This window comes from Haliaeetus leucocephalus, unplaced genomic scaffold (assembly GCF_000737465.1).
Source record: "Haliaeetus leucocephalus isolate CR32 unplaced genomic scaffold, Haliaeetus_leucocephalus-4.0 Scaffold349, whole genome shotgun sequence".
Lineage (NCBI taxonomy): Eukaryota > Metazoa > Chordata > Aves > Accipitriformes > Accipitridae > Haliaeetus > Haliaeetus leucocephalus.
This window is the reverse complement of record NW_010972785.1, coordinates 11,919-28,273: the sequence shown is the minus strand read 5'-3', so window position 1 is coordinate 28,273 and position 16,355 is coordinate 11,919. Positions and strand designations below refer to the sequence as shown.

Here is a 16,355-nt window from a genome sequence, read left to right as displayed (position 1 = left end):
CAAATACATTGAGTACAAATCACAGAAACTTCTGATCAGGAAAATAATCCTTCTTCACACTCCAGGTTTGCCTGTTCTGATCATACAACATCTGGGAGCAAAGGAAGCTTCTCAAACACTTTCTATACTTCTGCAAATGCTGTTGGCTGGGCTATTAGTGACTAAGTTCTAGTGTTAAGGCACTAAATCCAGTTATGTGTCGATGTTCAGGCTGGGGTCACTTTCCATGCCTGATGAGAGCTCCAGCTGCTGTTCTCCATGTCCTAGTACAGTCACAATTGCACCTTCTTCAGAGAGACAGTGCAGAGGGAAACTACCAATGAATGGGAAATGCTTTTGCTGGCAGGGGTTAAGGCAAACTTTACCATGACTGGCACCACAGTTCAGAGGCCAGCCACAGAGCTGAGACACCCCCCAGCAGGCTTGTAAAAATAAGAGAAACCTCTATGCTATCTTCAGGCTGCCTACTATTTTGATCTAATAAGTGATTACCTCTCTGACCACCTTCTCTAGGTACTTTCACATATGTTATCCTCTTACCTGACTTTTATAAACTTAATACAGCTTTTATATTGCATTTACTTTGTTCCCTGTATTTCAGTCTTCCCTTCCCTACACACATGTCTTCCTATGACCTGTGTCCTCCCACCCCCTGTGGCCCAGCCCCACTGGCAAATAGCTGCAACGAGCCCGGTGTCAGGCAGTGCCAGGACTCAACAGTGGTGATCCAGCCCTCTCCTGTTGTGGTGACCCTGCCTGGACCCATCCTCAGCTCCTTCCCCCAGAACACCGCTGTGGGATCTTCAGCATCCGCAGCTGTTGGGAGCGCACTTAGTGCTGGGGGAGTGCCCATCTCCTCTGGCAGCTCCTTAGGATTTGGGAGCTTTGGCTATCCAGGCCTGGGCAGTGGATACAGCTGGCCCTACCATCGCTACAACACCTACCAGCAGCTTTACTAAGCCATGCTAAAGCATGAGGAGCAAGCAGGAAGAAATGACCAGGAATGCTGAAGCAAAACCCGATGCAAGACTGAGCTCATGGCCATGGTTTTCAGAAGTGATGTTAGACACCCACAACTCCACCTGAAGTTAATGGAGCTGTGAGTGCTTGGCATCTCCTAAAATCAGGCCTTTGCTTGTCTTATTCTTTGAATACTTCATACTTATGATGAATCATATTTTTTTCTATTGCTGTAGATGGGACTTTATTGTCTCATTTCACAGCAGCACTGAGAAAAGAAACCCAGGATGAAAAGACATATTAGCTGTTGCCTTACTGAATCCTAGAAGTATATACTTATACTTTGTACTTTTTTATTCCACTTTTTGGTCTCGTTAAAGTTATGCTGTGTCACAGTCCAAGTCTGCTGGTGTTTGTTTGAAAAACTTTTACCAGCTCACCTTTTGTAAAATTTCTTACTGTTCCTCCGTTTTATTAATTGAAAACTACTTTTTCACGTTGACTAGAAGTAAGGATTTAGCTGATGACCTCTATGCCAAGAAATCATTTTACAGCCAGGAAACATTGGGAACAATGTATATATAAGGTAGAGGCTTTTGTAACAAAGTAGAGGCCTTTTGTGGAAATAAACTAGATACATTGTAGCAAAGTAGATACTATATACAGAGTAGATACTTTGTCTACAAGTACTATAGCTTTGCTACATTTCCTTCCCCAAATCTGGCTTCCATCAGAGGTAAGGCCGTCCACTTAAACTACTTGTTATCAAGTTCCACTTGTTCATCAGAAAGTGTTTCTGATGGCCATTGTCTGAGCAAAGTGGGACCCCAAAGAGAAAAGACCATAGGGATTTTGGGGGGAATGCTCTAAGAGGACACCTGCTCCCCCTGCAAATTATATTGTGTATTTTTTTGTAATTAATGCCAACCTATCTAAGGCTACTTAAAAGTAGATTTATAACTCATGTTGTAAATAGAGCTCCTGGTGCTTCTGTGTGGATCTTCATGGGCTGGTGCTGAAATAGTTGGGTTTAGCAGAGGTACTTGTGTATGCTTAGTGGTCACAGGCATCTGTGGAATTAAATGTCAGGCTAAATTTTCACCCCACGCAAAAGTCTGAAATTTCAAAGTTTATTTTGAGTATGAAAACCCTTCTCTTCTTACCAGGGTGGAAAGGCTTTAAATGAATGTGTGTTAGTCCTGGGTCTCCAGCTCCAAACAAGTAGGCTGTGATCTTTTCCTTCCTAAATGGCTAAAGGAAATAAATGTAAAATCAGGGACCTGGCATGTAATTGCAGCAAAATGTGGGTGAGTGATATCTCATGTGACCCTTGGCAGAAAGAAATGATGCCTTGTGAAACGGGTTTATACCAATGATTACAGGCAACCCCTTGCTCTGAGGTGATTGATTACAAGGACACATTCATCAGTCTTGGTGGCACTAAGACACCGCTCTGCAAGGAAGGTGGATCTGAAACATAGGGCCATAGGTAAAGAAATACTAATTGCACCCTTACAATCTGAAATACAATTAAAATCTGCATTTGAAAAATGATTCAAACATATCTGAAAAATAACTAAAGCCCACCCATTTTGGGTGTGGTGTTTTGCAGAGGTTCTGGTGAGTAAGTAATTTCTTCCCTCCAGCGTAAATTAGTTTTTGTTGTTGTTTTCTTCTACTGTTCCCCGTTGAATTCCAGCATAACAACCACACTACACCTGGCTCTTTGCAGAAATACTCCACAGATCTGTATGCAGTAGTCAGTTACATTTATTTTTTTACAGAAAGGGAAATTGTAACATAAATTGTTTAAGCTTATTAGACCACAGTAAGATGCAAACCCAAACCTCAAACTTTAGCCATTTTAAAGTTCTTCATAACAGTATTTGAATAACATTAACAATGAAAACAGCTATGTTAAGGTATGAACTTTGAGGACTACATATCTACCTATATTTGAACACCTTTGCCTTCAGGGGAGCTATGTGAGCAACAGAACCTGATGTTGTGAAGCTCAAGTCAGAGGCTCTACCTACACCAAAAGGCAACTCAGATTACACATACACCATGTACTATTCAGCTGCCTGGGCTAAACAACAAATTCCAGCAAATAACAAGTGGTGGCTTGCAATAGAAACAGGAATGCCATGGAGAGGCATCCTGTCTGACTGAACTAAACAACCTTAAGCTATAGGTACATCTTCTGTTTTAAGCAATAAGCCAGAAATTGCTAATACTGTGAGGGCATTAGCAGAATTCACTCTCAGTGGCCTGGAACCAGGTACGCTAGATTATTGTTCAAACTTCAAATGGCTGTGTAGGATATGAAGGCTGTTGCTCATGCTGTCAATAAGCACCTATTTTAGTACAATTAACTAAGAATGAGGTCTGAGATAAAAGCAAGGGCTATCAGAGCTGTTGTGAATGATGAGAAAAGGGAATGGCATAGGAGGGCTCTGAGTTGCAAGAATTTTTACAGATTTGTTCAACTGCTCAAAGTCTTTAAGGCATCCATTTCTTTATGATGAGCTAATTAATCACAATTCAAAATTTCTTGTAGAGGGCACTATTCGTACCAGGAAAACTTCCATTTTCTGTGTGTCTGTTTCTCCATGCACAGATTTTGGGGTCACCTTTGTGTCTGAAGCCATTACGTAGAGATTGCTGTGAGTAAGCTTCCAGTTCCATTTTGATTAATTTTTTTTTTTTCAGACATTTAGTCACTCGCAGGTGTCTCAGGAGGATATTCTCACACTAGGCATTAAGTTTTAATTATAATCTGAGTATATAAGTCTGTCCATGCTTATACAAAAAACCTGTGACCTTCTGTTTCACTTACTTTAATTCATTTCAAAGATCAGGCCACAAAGTCATTCTGGCTGTACAATAAAGTGGCTGGAGTTAGAAAAATAATTATTGTAATTATTTTCAAAGAAGGCTGTAGACATCTCTGAATATGTTGCCAGATTTTTTTATTATTATTTTTAACTCAGTCTGATTTTAGAAATATTTTGTGTTTTCCAAGATGAACTTGGATGAAAGAAAAATTAAAAAAATTGATGAAAATAATCTATGGATACTGCTATGCAAATTAATTCCTCAAATAGCTGCTAGGTACCAGCTGCTATAGAGGAAACTATTTTTGAAAAAGCCTGCTAATCCCTTAGAACATAGAGAAGTACTGAGGAATGGACAGGGAGGGGAAGCTAAATAAGGCTAGGACAATTTCTTTGAGAATCTCCTTGAAATACAAGATAGCTTAAACCAAACCTTGAGATATTTTTTAATTAAAAATAAAATAGCTGTAATTCCTGCAGCCAGGAACAATGACATAAATTTTAGAACCCAATGACTGATCTGCACTCCCAAATCTTAATAATATATTATTACAGAAGTGATATAAGAATTCAAATATGGGTCACGTATCTTAAATTTGCACATAATGTGATACTTTGCATGCCTAGCACTCTAATAAAACTTCTGATAAACTTTGAAGTTCTCAGGAACCTGTGACCAAGCCAAACAAGTTTCTGTTCCCAGGAGATCTTCACAAAGACACTCATAATTTAGAGATGATTTACATGTCTCAGTAGTTAAAGTGCTAGGAGAGCAAAACTCTCAGTGCTAATCTCTGTGTCTAGGATTACTTATGTATTTTACCCCTTGACTATTTATCCTGTAAGCCCCACCTATAGATGAAGTTCAGTTTCATTGGATGATCCAAAGACTGCTGCAAAGTGACAGAAAAATGGACTGCAAGTGAAGAAATTATTGACACTTGATATACATTTGACTCTTCTCCAACTGGCTACCATTGGTCTATAACACATCTGTACCAGACACTGCAGGGACAGGAAAGGAAGTATTCTTGTATATGACTTCTTCTGCCTCCACAGCTGAGTTTTGCAAAACCTTATCTTTTCAGAACTCTTCCTTGAGAACAAAAGTCACCAAGAAATGCAACAAATTTATACATGTAGCAGTTAACCTAAAAAACAGTTGCTGATGTTTTGAGGTCCAAGATAAGAATAAAAGTGGATTTGTCGATTCTTTACATAAAGAGGTCCTAAGAGATCAGGCTCAGAATTAGAGACAGCCAGGAAAGATCCTGTATTACTAAGATTTGTCATTCAGACTTCCACAAAAGTGCTATCATTTGATATTATCTTTTTAAACTGGACTTCTAAAATTCTTTTTTTTTTTTTTTTTTTTTTTCTTCCATGTCAAAGAAGCAGTATCTTAATTGTTTTTCTAGTTATATCTCCGTCTTTGTACACAGCCATAACACTTTTCAGTTCCTCCCAACTCTCACAGGGTTCTTCAGTGTCCTTCCCTTTTAACAGTATTTGTGCTTTTTCTCTCATTTTGGGGCTGGAGTTTGGTGAAAATTGTGTGTGCATTCCTGGCCATTTTCTGAAAAAATCAGTCTCTCTTCTCTTTTCCTTAGAAGCAGCTCGAATCCCCAAACTACAAGTGCTCATGGATTGCCTACCAAAAGCTGAAATTCTTCATGATTTCCAACAGTATTTACCTTGCAGAGGAGGGTGCAAGGGACTGCATTATGTAAATTATGCTTAATCTCCTTTAATGACACCAGGCAGATCCAAAAGGGTTTTGAAGGCAGAATAAATTCTTCTGAAATAATCACTCCAGTGTTCCCAGAAATTAAGTTGGCCCAGAATATTTTAAGATGAAAGAAACTTGTGGTCAGATATACATGCCACAAGATAAGGAAGTGAAGCAGTAATAAACACAAATACTGAGGCAAACCCCCATGTAATCAGTAGTGGCTCATAAATAATTTCATGCACAAAGAAAGTCCCAGGTTGTTGGGCAACTTGGGATTCAGTATAAAAACCTGCACAACTCAAGGCCTTTCCATCCATTTCTCTTGCCTTCTTTGCCTTGGTGAATAAGGTAAGTATGAACCCACCTATTCTCTCTTTATACGTTGAACTGTTGCCTTGATGACTTTGTAGCTTTTCCTCACTAACGTTGTAGTACATTCAGCTTTTTTCTCTGAGGGACAAAGGGGTTTTCATATGAAAGGGGAAGTTTTCTGTTGGTGGTCAGTTATAAAAATCATTGAATGGGGCAGTTAGCCACAAGTTAACCAGTTAGGTCTGTCTATTCAACTTTGGGATCCAAACAAGTTTTCAGGTCCTGCAGCTGAACATAAAATACCTGTAGTGAATTCTTGGGTCTGTTCAGACTAATGTGCTGGCCTGTGGAATATTCAGCTAAGGCTGTAAGATCGGAAGAACACAGGGATACTGGCCAATACTGGCAGTCCTGGGTCACTAGCTCTCCACATAGAACGCAATCATCAGTCCATGCCTGCCTGCCTTTGAAACTCAATTTGTAGTTCTTCTGCAGGCAAGGAGTGACCTTCATTCAGTTGCTTCTCCATCCTCCAAACAACTGTGGACAGATTTGCATTGTAGCTTCTGAGATCTGATGATGATTTTAATATTAATAGCAATACACAAAAATAGAAGTGTTCCTGAATTCAGCTACTTGTCCTTCCATTTCTTATTAAACAGATTTTAAGTGCTTAAGCTTCTATTTTCCACTTACTAAAACTGGGAAACGGGACCTCCAAGATGGAACATGCATGAGAGGAAGCAATAGGAATGAAATCAGAAAGGTTATTTGCTGTATTAGCATTAGGTAGGATGTTTGTCATCATTGACTGTTTAGCAAAGAGGCAAGCCTTGGATCAGGAATAACAACCTAAGCCTTACCTGTTCCAGCAGAGCACCTTCATCTGAAGGCTAAAGAGTCAACCTCCATTTCTCTAGGACATACAAAGCCCTTGCAGCCACAGCTGCAAGGAAGTGTTGAAAGTGCCTTTTCCTAGGGTAGTGTTATGAACATGTGGTTAGGGCACCCTCTGCAATGTGAATGAAGAGGCTTTCAGCACCAGCATGTACCCTGGTTCCTGGGTGAGTTGAATAACCACAGAGGCTTCAGGGTAAGTTACCAACTGAGATGCACCAGTGCTGCCTTCCCTAGCAATCTCCTTAAGGAAAATGCAAGATCAACCCTGTTTTCAAAGTACTTCCTCTGGATCTGGTGAAAAATGCCATCTTTCTCCCCATGGAACCTCGTTAGTTTGTTATACACTCCTCTTGTCAGAGAATTTCAGGTATACTAATAGAGTTTTATTTAAATTCTTGTATTGCATTTATTTCTTTTTTTTTGTTTCAGATTTACCTCCACCCCACAGACATGTCTTGCTACGACTTGTGTCCTCCCACCCCCTGTGGCCCAACCCCACTGGCAAATAGCTGCAATGAGCCCTGTGTCAGGCAGTGCCAGGACTCAACAGTGGTGATCCAGCCCTCTCCCGTTGTGGTGACCCTGCCTGGACCCATCCTCAGCTCCTTCCCCCAGAACACCGCTGTGGGATCTTCAGCATCCGCAGCTGTTGGGAGCGCACTTAGTGCTGGGGGAGTGCCCATCTCCTCTGGCAGCTCCTTAGGATTTGGGAGCTTTGGCTATCCAGGCCTGGGCAGTGGGTACAGCCGGCCCTACCGTCGCTACAACACCTATCGCGGTGGCTTCTATGGGCCGTGCTAAAGCATGAGGAGCAAGTAGGAAGAAATGACCAGGAATGCTGAAGCAAAATCTGATGCAAGACTGAGCTCATGGCCATGGTTTTCAGATGCAATGTTAGACACCCACAACTTGAAGTTAATGGAGCTGTGAGTGCTTGGCATCTCCTAAAATCAGGCCTTTGCTTGTCTTACTTTTGTTATGCTTTGCTTTATATTTCTGATCAAATGTCTTGTTTTCTTATGCTTTTTTTGTATTTGACAAAGACTAGGTAAAACATGTAATTATTAGAAATTGTTCTGCATAACTGAATTAGTACAGTCCACTTAAACAATGAAGAAGGAAGATCTCATTTGCTGAGTGTGTCATTGTGAGAGGGATGAATGGGTACTGTCCTTAGTGGACCATGGAAATGTATTCCTTACTCTTTACATTGCTTCCTTCCATTCCTCAGCCTCATTAAATTTGTGCTGCATCATACACCGAGTCTCTCTGTACTTCTTTCTTCTCCCAGCCCCTTTTCCAGCTTGGTTGTGGGGAAACAGGTCCCTTTGTAAGTCATCAGTTCCAGCAAACACTGTGCAAATAACTTTGTGCTAATTGCTAAAGGAGAATGAGTCAGATTTCAGTTGTGGAAAAGTTTTTCTTTTGTCTATACGTAGTAAATTCAGCCTGAGACAGTTTATCAAAGGCTAGGAAGAGATGATGTTCACCTACCATGGGTGTGTCTCCTGTTGTTCAATAAGCAAGAAATCTTAAAGTAAGGGAGCTGCTTCTGTTTACACTTTAAAGACCCTTTACCTACTGTACCATGAAGATGGAAAAAGGCCCTTTAACTGTTTTAATATTGCACTTTTATGAGAAAATGTTTGGTTTGAGATGGATGTCTTTGAAGAGGGATGAGAATGGGGCAATAAGCTTATTTGAGAAGGGGCATTAACTCTCCTTCAATGAGAAGTGGAATAGCCTAATTTCAGGGAAGAGCTCACTGAGAAGAATACTGTTTCTCCTTATCCTGTAGATATAATAGGCAAGAGTTTCTTTGTAGAAAAGAGGACAGAGGGATGCAGCAGGAAAATCTAGAGGGGCATGAGGAGCACTGGAAATTATAGGGATAAACCTTTTTCTGAAGCGCTGCCTCCACTCATCTGTTCTCAGCTTGCTGCACAAATAGGATATATGTTTTATTACCTGGGCAACCTGGAAGAAGATTGTGGCTTTCTTTACCCTATCTGTGATACTTAGGAAGACAGCTTTAAAAGAAGGGAGAAATTATGCTTTTCCTGAGCACAGCTGAACTTGCTCAGGGCAGAGGTTGTGGGAGAGAGGCAGCAAGCTGGTGAACCCCTTTGAGTGCAGCCCAGAGCTTTCTGATGGGTGCAGCACCTCTTGGCCACTGAGATCAGGCCCTGGTAAGTCTCAGAAAGGAGGAAGAGAAGGCTATGTGGTGTTTTTACAAGGGAATTGGCCTTTGAAATTTTCTGGCCTGGGAAGCATGTCTGGGAGAAAGAGATTAAAAGATTTTACTAAACCTTTCTTAGTGTGTCTTTATAAACTGACTCCTATACGTTGCATCTAGTAGATCTGAAATTTATTGGGCATTGCTTTGTTCTAGCTTGATCGTCTGTGTTGTAATAAGGGTGGTGTTTAGAGACTGGGAGCTTTGTCCCTGAAGGAAGAAGGTTTGAAAAGCTCTACCTAAAGGCTCTGGATGATTCAATGTCCTGTCAGGCCATACAAGTCACAGCCTTATATCTGTGAAATTTCTTGCTTGGAGTCCTTGTCTGTGTCTGTACGGACTGATGTTGAACTGTATTTAAAGCCAGGGAAAGATGTTGACAAAGTTATATTGACTACAGTCATTAGTGGAGCTAAATAAAAGGAGGTACATCAGTTCCGTGAAAGAATTAATAATTTTAAGGAGTAGGTTTTCTTAATAAACAACAGAAAAGAATGGAAAGTTAGTAGTTTGATATTATAATACAGCAGAAGGTTGGTCTGAATTAAATGTGTAATATATTTTTTTGCCATCTCAGCTGAAGCTATTGCTTGATCTGTATTAGCTTTGTGTGGCAAGATTTTGGTAGCAGGGGGTTACAGGAGTGGCTTCCGTAAGAAGCTGCTGGAAGCTTCCTGTGTGTCTGACAGAGCCAATACCAGCCGGCTCTAAGACGGACCCATCACCGGCCAAGGCCGAGCCAATCAGCGATAGTGGTAACACCTCTGTGATAACATTTTTAAGAAGAAAAAAAAGTTGTGGGACAGACAGAAATGGCAGCCGGAGAGACAGTGAGAACATGTAAGAGAAACAACTATGCAGTCCCCCAGGTCAGTGAAGAAGGAGGGGGAGGAGATGCTCCAGGTGCCAGAGCAGAGATTCCCCTGCAGCCTGTGGGGAAGACCATGGTGAGGCAGGTTGTCCCCCTGCAGCCCATGGAGGTCCACAGTGGAGCAGATATCCACCTGCAGCCTGTGGAGGACCCCACGCCAGAGCAGGTGGGTGCCCAAAGGAGGCTGTGACACCATGGGAAGCTCGCACTGGAGCAGGCTCCTGGCAGGACCTGTGGATCTGTGGAGAGAGGAACCCACGGAGCAGGTTTTCTGGCAGGACTTGTGACTCCCTGGGGGACCCACGCTGGAGCAGTGTGCTCCTGAAGGACTGCACGCCGTGGAAAGGACCCATGCTGGAGCAGTCTGTGAAGAACTGCAGCCTATGGGAAGGACCCACGTTGGAGAAGTTCATGGAGGACTGTGTCCCGTGGGAGGGACCCCATGCTGGAGCAGGGGAAGAGTGTGATGAGTCCTGCCCCTGAGGAGAATGAAGCAGCAGAAATAACATGTGATGAACTGACTGTAAACCCCATTCCCCATCCCCCTGTGCTGCTGGGGGGGGGGTGGTAGAGAATCCAGGAGTGAAGTTGTGCCCGGGAAGAAGGGAGGGGTGGAGGGAAGGTGTTCTGACATTTGGTTTTATTTCTCATTAGCCTACTTTGGTTGATTTGTAATAAATTGAGTTAATTTTCCCCAAGCTGAGTCTGTTTTGCCCCTGACGGTAACTGGTGAATGATCTCTCCTGTCCTTATCTCAACCTGCAAGCTCTTTGTTATATTTTCTCTTCCCTGTCCAGCTGAGGAGGGGGGAGTGATAGAACAGCTTTGGTGGGCACCTGGCATCCAGCCAGGGTCAACCCGCCACAGATCAAAGAGGATGCATTCCAAAGGAGTCATCATTCATTTGCCATTGTTGCAAAATAGCTTTCTCTTATGGACATCAACCTGCATATCTAACACAGCAGAGAAGTTACAATTCCACAGTATCAATATGGCTGGAAAGAGTTACGGCTGAGGCACTACAGTGAAGGTTTCTTTAACATATTCAGGTGGATGGATAATGACATTTCTCATGACAAAGTACATTTTCCTACTCTTGCAATCCCCTTCTGCAATTCTCTGTTAAGCTTTCTCCTAATCAACTGCACCAAACCTCTCCACAGAGGTAACCCCTGTTGTGGAGGTGATTCTTTAAGCGATCCAAACCCCTTTTCTCTCTCTCTCATTCCCCCCCTGTGTGTGCATGTACACTCTTTCCAAAGATGGGATCTTTCCTTCAAGCATTCACAAATTGTAGCAGAAAAGTCTGGTATGGAGCTCACTTTTTCAAAACAAAAAGCAAAAACAATCCTCAAGCATCATCTCCCCCCTTCATTCCTGTCCCAGACTGCCTTCTTTGGGTTAAAATTTATTATAGCAACAAGTATAGCACAGTCCCAAAGTAAAAGGTTTCTCTGTTTGGTTTTGTAGTTAATCAGAAAGTGTTTCATTCACTGCTGGAGAACATGAGCTAGATTACCATGTTACAGAGAAAATTTTCTAGGCAAGACAAGCTCAGGCACTGCCTCTCAAGTGGTTACTGTGTTTGCTTTGGTGTCCTGGTTTTGGCTGGGATAGAGTTAATTTTCTTTCTAGTAGCTGTTATAGTGCTATGTTTTGGGTTCAGTATGAGAAGAATAACACGCTCATGTTTTCAGTTGTTGCTAAGTAATTTTTACATTAAGTCAAGAATTTCTCAGCTTCTCAGGCCCAGCCAGCAATAAGGCTGGAGGGGCACAAGAAATTGGAAGGGGACACGGCCAGGACAGCTGACCCAAACTGGCCAAAGGGATATTCCATACCACATGACATCATGCCTAGTATATAAACTAGGGGAGTTGGCCTGGGGGGGGGGATCACTGCTCGGGAACTAACTGCGCATTGGTCAGTGGATGGTGAGCAATTGCATTGTGCATCATGTGCTTTGTAAGTTCCAATTGTTTTATTATTCTTGTCATTTTATTATTGTTATCATTATCATCATTAGTTTCTTCCTTTGTGTTCTAATAAACTGTTCTTATCTCAACCCATGAGTTTTACCTTTTTTTTTCCCTGATTCTCTCCCCCATCCCACTGGGTGGGGGGGAACTGAGTGAGCATCTGCATGATGCTTGCTTGCTGCTTGGGGTTAAATCATGACATTTGGAATTGTTATACAGTGTTAGACTGGGGTCTTCATAATCAGGCAGCATGTGTGCAATAGCACATAGTATTAGACAATAAAACAGCAATGTAAAAACCAGTGCATAGTAGAGTACACATGCTCTGAACAAAAGAACTGTCTGTATCTTCTCTTTCTCAATTTATAAACTTGCTTCTGTTAAAGTCTATCACTGAATAGCTGGAACAAGTTGGTCCCATAGAAGAAAGAATAACATGGGCTGCTTTTGCAGGACACTAAGTATTTGCTACTGCTGTCAGTGAAAATATATTTCAATACCAAATTTTTTAAAGCTGAAACCAGAATCGTAACATCTGCTGTGCATACAGGGATAAAGGAAGAGGCAGGAAGGCTCTGAAGAGCAAGAGCTTTTTATAGCTTTCTCAGGCTGCCTGGAGGATCTGAGACATTCTTGCACATTTACAAACTAGTTCCTGCTTTTTTTTTTTTTTTTTCTTTGCATATGGCTGCGTTCCCACTAGTGAATTTGTTTTGTTTACTGTTTATGTTTATTGCCTGGACTTATCTTGGCATTGGATGAAAACCACGATCCATGGTGTCTCTTTCATGTTTTTGATTTGCATCCTTTAAATATGCCTGGCTCCATTATACTGACTACACCTTCCCAAAACATGGATGACTCTAAATTCAATTTGGTTAGGAAATTTGTCTGCTCTTTAGCATTTTGGTCACACTGGTCCATGGGACTACCATCTACTGTCACAGCAAGAGCTTTTAATTTAAGTCCTGAGTGTGCAATTTCATCCCTGATAAGTGACTGTGATGGGATTGCTACTCTTTGTAATATTCCAACGAGCAGTATCCCAAAGCATTCAACTCCTGGGATGAGGAGACTGAGCCAGGGAGGTTAACTTGACATATGAACACCTTCAGGAGAGGACTTGTGATTTTTTTTATCATCACTATACCTTTTAATGAGTTTGTTTTCATAACCACATGCTTCTCTTATGGTCAATAGATAGTTATTGCTATAAAGGAATGTGGTTTTTAACATTTTGATACAGCAGTAGTGTGTCTGCGTGTGTGCCTCAGTAAGAATATTGGGGAAAGACTGGTAAGTCTCAAGGGATAGGAGACCTTCAGCCAGTAGTGTCACTGATGGGGGTCATCACACACCTAAGAACATCCAGTGACTGATGATTAGAATGGGGTTTTAAACATGTAATTTTGTGCAAATACTTATTTGTATTTTAAGTAAAAAATGGAAGGACTCCAGTTTGTGACACCATATAATGTGAGGAAGTTTGTGAAATTCATTAGTAATCCTGGTCGCAAACCTGAAATGCTGATCATGTTCAAATAGTGTCACATACCTTCACATTTTCTGATAGTGTATTATTTGCATGTCTGAGCCATTGATGAAAATGTGTTGTGAACTTTGAAGACTTTTGTTCTTCAAAAGTGTACAATCAGCATTTATTTCCCAGGAGATCTTCATGAAGATACTCACAGTTCAGAGATAATTTGCATGTCTCTAGCTAAGTGATTTAAACATTAGGGGAGGAGAGGAGAGATCGGAATACTGATCCCTGCCCTAAAGTCTGCTTATGCATTATATGCAATTACTTTTTAATCTAGAAATTGTCTTTGAAAAAGAAATTGAATTGGTGCCCATAACAATGTTCTTTAAGACCATGTAAAATGAAGACAACATTATTTGCTTTCAAAATAGGAAAAAAGAACAAGAATATTATAAACTTCTGTAAGTAGCTACCTTTAATTTGGAGTATAATTTTGTATAATAGTGCAAGACACAGTAGGGTAAAATAATAATTTAATGGCAAATGTAAAACTGTTTGGCGTCTTTAATGACCCTATAGGTAAGCTTGTGCGAGACTTTGAGTGCAAGTGTCTCGACTAGCCTAAAATTCACATGCATCCTCAACCTGACCTGAATTGTTTTCCTGGAGTTTGATGTAAGAAGAAAGCTAAAACTGCAGACTCCTTAGATTAAGGACTTTGACACTCAGTTCCCAAATTGAAGAGCTGTGTCTCAAATTCCTTCATGGAATTGTAGTAGTTTAATATTAAATGAACAGATCAGACTGCTGATACCCTTTCATCCTGTCTCCAATATCAAGAAAGTAAAACAATATGTTCCCTCAAATAATCTGTTTCCCAGTAAGTACCTTTGAGACTGGTAAAGTGTAATCAGCTCTGCTAAGTGCTTTCTGTAACAGTTTATTTTCTGAACTTGTGCAGCTGTCTGGCTGTTTGAGAGGAATTTGGCAAACCTACAGTCCAATTCAGAGTCAGAAATAGTAACTTCTGGCCTTTTCACAGTGAGATGTGTCAAAAACTCATGCTCTCCATGAAGAAGGAAGGGGGTTTTCACAGGATACTTCACATGCGTCTTTCCTAATGTATGTATTCATCTGTGTCAAATGATGTATATTGCATATATTGTGCTTAGGATGCAAAATAATTTCTTTAGTAACTCAGATGAATCAGTTGATCTGGCCAGGAATTAACTGGGCTCATAAGATTTTAAGATAAAAGAAACGTCTATAGTGGAATGCATATATTATGGTGAGGAAATGAAATCAAGGCAATAAATACAAACAGTGAGGAAAAAGTAAATCATCTGCTGGCAATATTTTGCATACAAGAAGTCTTTAGCAATTGGCTGGTAAATAGCTGCATGCACAAAGTATGTCTCAGGTCCTCAGGCACTCTAGGACACAGTATAAAAGCCAGCACAGTAAGAGTTGCTGCCATCCATTTCTTCTGTTTTATTCTCCTTGGTGAAAAGGGTAAGTCTGAATCTGCTTACTATCTTTCAATGTCCTGAATTGTTGCCTTCATTGTATTTTATTTTTACACTGTCTTGTCTATAGCAGTCTAAGGTTTATGCTCTTTATCAGTGTGTGTGAGACCTGAAAGTAACTCTTTCTCTAAAAGAAGGTAGCTGTTCTTTGAAGGGTGGCAGTTGCTGGATGCAGGACTTCAGACTCATTTTTCATTTGTGTCACTGGATCATTCAGTTCCAAGATGTTCAAATCTCTACATGTGAATTGCTCAGCAACTAGAAGTGGATGTGGTGAATTGTACAGAGATTTTGGCTTTCTTGGAGCTTTTTCTGTACATAGAGAAGTAAGTGGGCTCAAATTTTCAAAAGTGTGCTGAACATTATTGAAAGTATATCCCCTCTTCCACCAGGATACCATGAAAATAATCCTTCTCTGTTGCTATGTGCTTTGCACCAGAATTATTTTAATAATCTCTTTCTAAAATGCTCTAAATACTTTGGCACTAGATTTCCATTGCAGCAACTCAGTAACCTATGCCTGAAATATCCACAGTAAAGCTTCCACCTGTTCTATTTGCTTATCAAATGATTTTGGACACTGTCCACTTCTATTTCCCCCCCTTTAGAAACAGGCAGAAAGTTGCTTTCTCTGTAAGACTGATGTAAGAAGAAAAAAGCACAAAGAAAAGGGGAAGATTAAATAAGAATTAGGCAGAATATTTGTTCTTTTGCTGTTTAAGAGACAAGCTCATCTGTGGGGAGGATAACAGTTCCCTTTCATAGGTGAGTGTCACATTATTAGGTTATACTCCTCAATTCTACCTGCTGAGGAATTTTTTCTTCTTCCCTCTGTTGTGGGGTAAAGTTTCTCCTAGCCGTATCATACAGGAGATCTTAAGTCTTGTCCCTCACTTCCCCCTTATTGCAGGGCTGCACACATCCTGGAGGAGTGTTGTGGGAAATGAGCTATCAAAGATTGCTCAGGAGCACGTAGAGCTACTCTCTGTAGTGTAAGACGAGTTTGGGTTTCATTGAAGTCTCCTTTCAACCCAAGACAACTCATTATTCCATTCTTCACATAGTTTCTAGCTAGTTTCTTGTACTCTCCATTATCTTAGCAGCTTAATTCCATTACTATAATTATGACTTCTTTCTTGTTTTTTCTTCCTTCCCTGTGTTTCAGACTTAGCTCCATCCCGCAGACATGTCCTGCTATGACCTGTGTTCTCCCACTCCCTGTGGCCCAACCCCACTGGCGAATAGCTGCAATGAGCCCTGTGTCAGGCAGTGCCAGGATTCAACATACGTGATCCAGCCCTCTCCTGTGGTGGTGACCCTGCCCGGCCCGATCCTCAGCTCCTTCCCACAAAATACCACAGTGGGATCCTCAGCATCTGCAGCTGTAGGAGATGCTCTCAATGCTGGCGGGGTCCCTATCTCCTCTGGCAGCTCCTTGGGGCTCGGGAGCCTTGGATATTCAGGTCTAGGTGGCCTTTATGGGAGGTCCTACCGTCGTTACAACCGGTGTGGGCCATGA

The 16,355-nt window shown here is 41.3% G+C and overlaps 3 protein-coding genes across 3 annotated transcripts; all 3 read left to right on the top strand.

Moving 5' to 3' along the window:
* Positions 1-620: 620 nt before the first annotated feature.
* LOC104834916 (feather keratin 1-like) lies at positions 621-959 on the top strand. The gene has a single exon (XM_010572586.1). It carries the CDS (start codon positions 621-623, stop codon positions 957-959), a length of 339 nt encoding a protein of 112 aa, XP_010570888.1.
* A 6,232-nt stretch (positions 960-7,191) lies between these two features.
* On the top strand, positions 7,192-7,542 carry LOC104834915 (feather keratin 1-like). Its single transcript, XM_010572585.1, has one exon. The coding sequence runs from the start codon at positions 7,192-7,194 to the stop codon at positions 7,540-7,542; it is 351 nt and encodes a 116-aa protein (XP_010570887.1).
* Positions 7,543-16,022: 8,480 nt separating this feature from the next.
* Positions 16,023-16,355, top strand: LOC104834914 (feather keratin B-4-like). The gene has a single exon (XM_010572583.1). It carries the CDS (start codon positions 16,023-16,025, stop codon positions 16,353-16,355), a length of 333 nt encoding a protein of 110 aa, XP_010570885.1.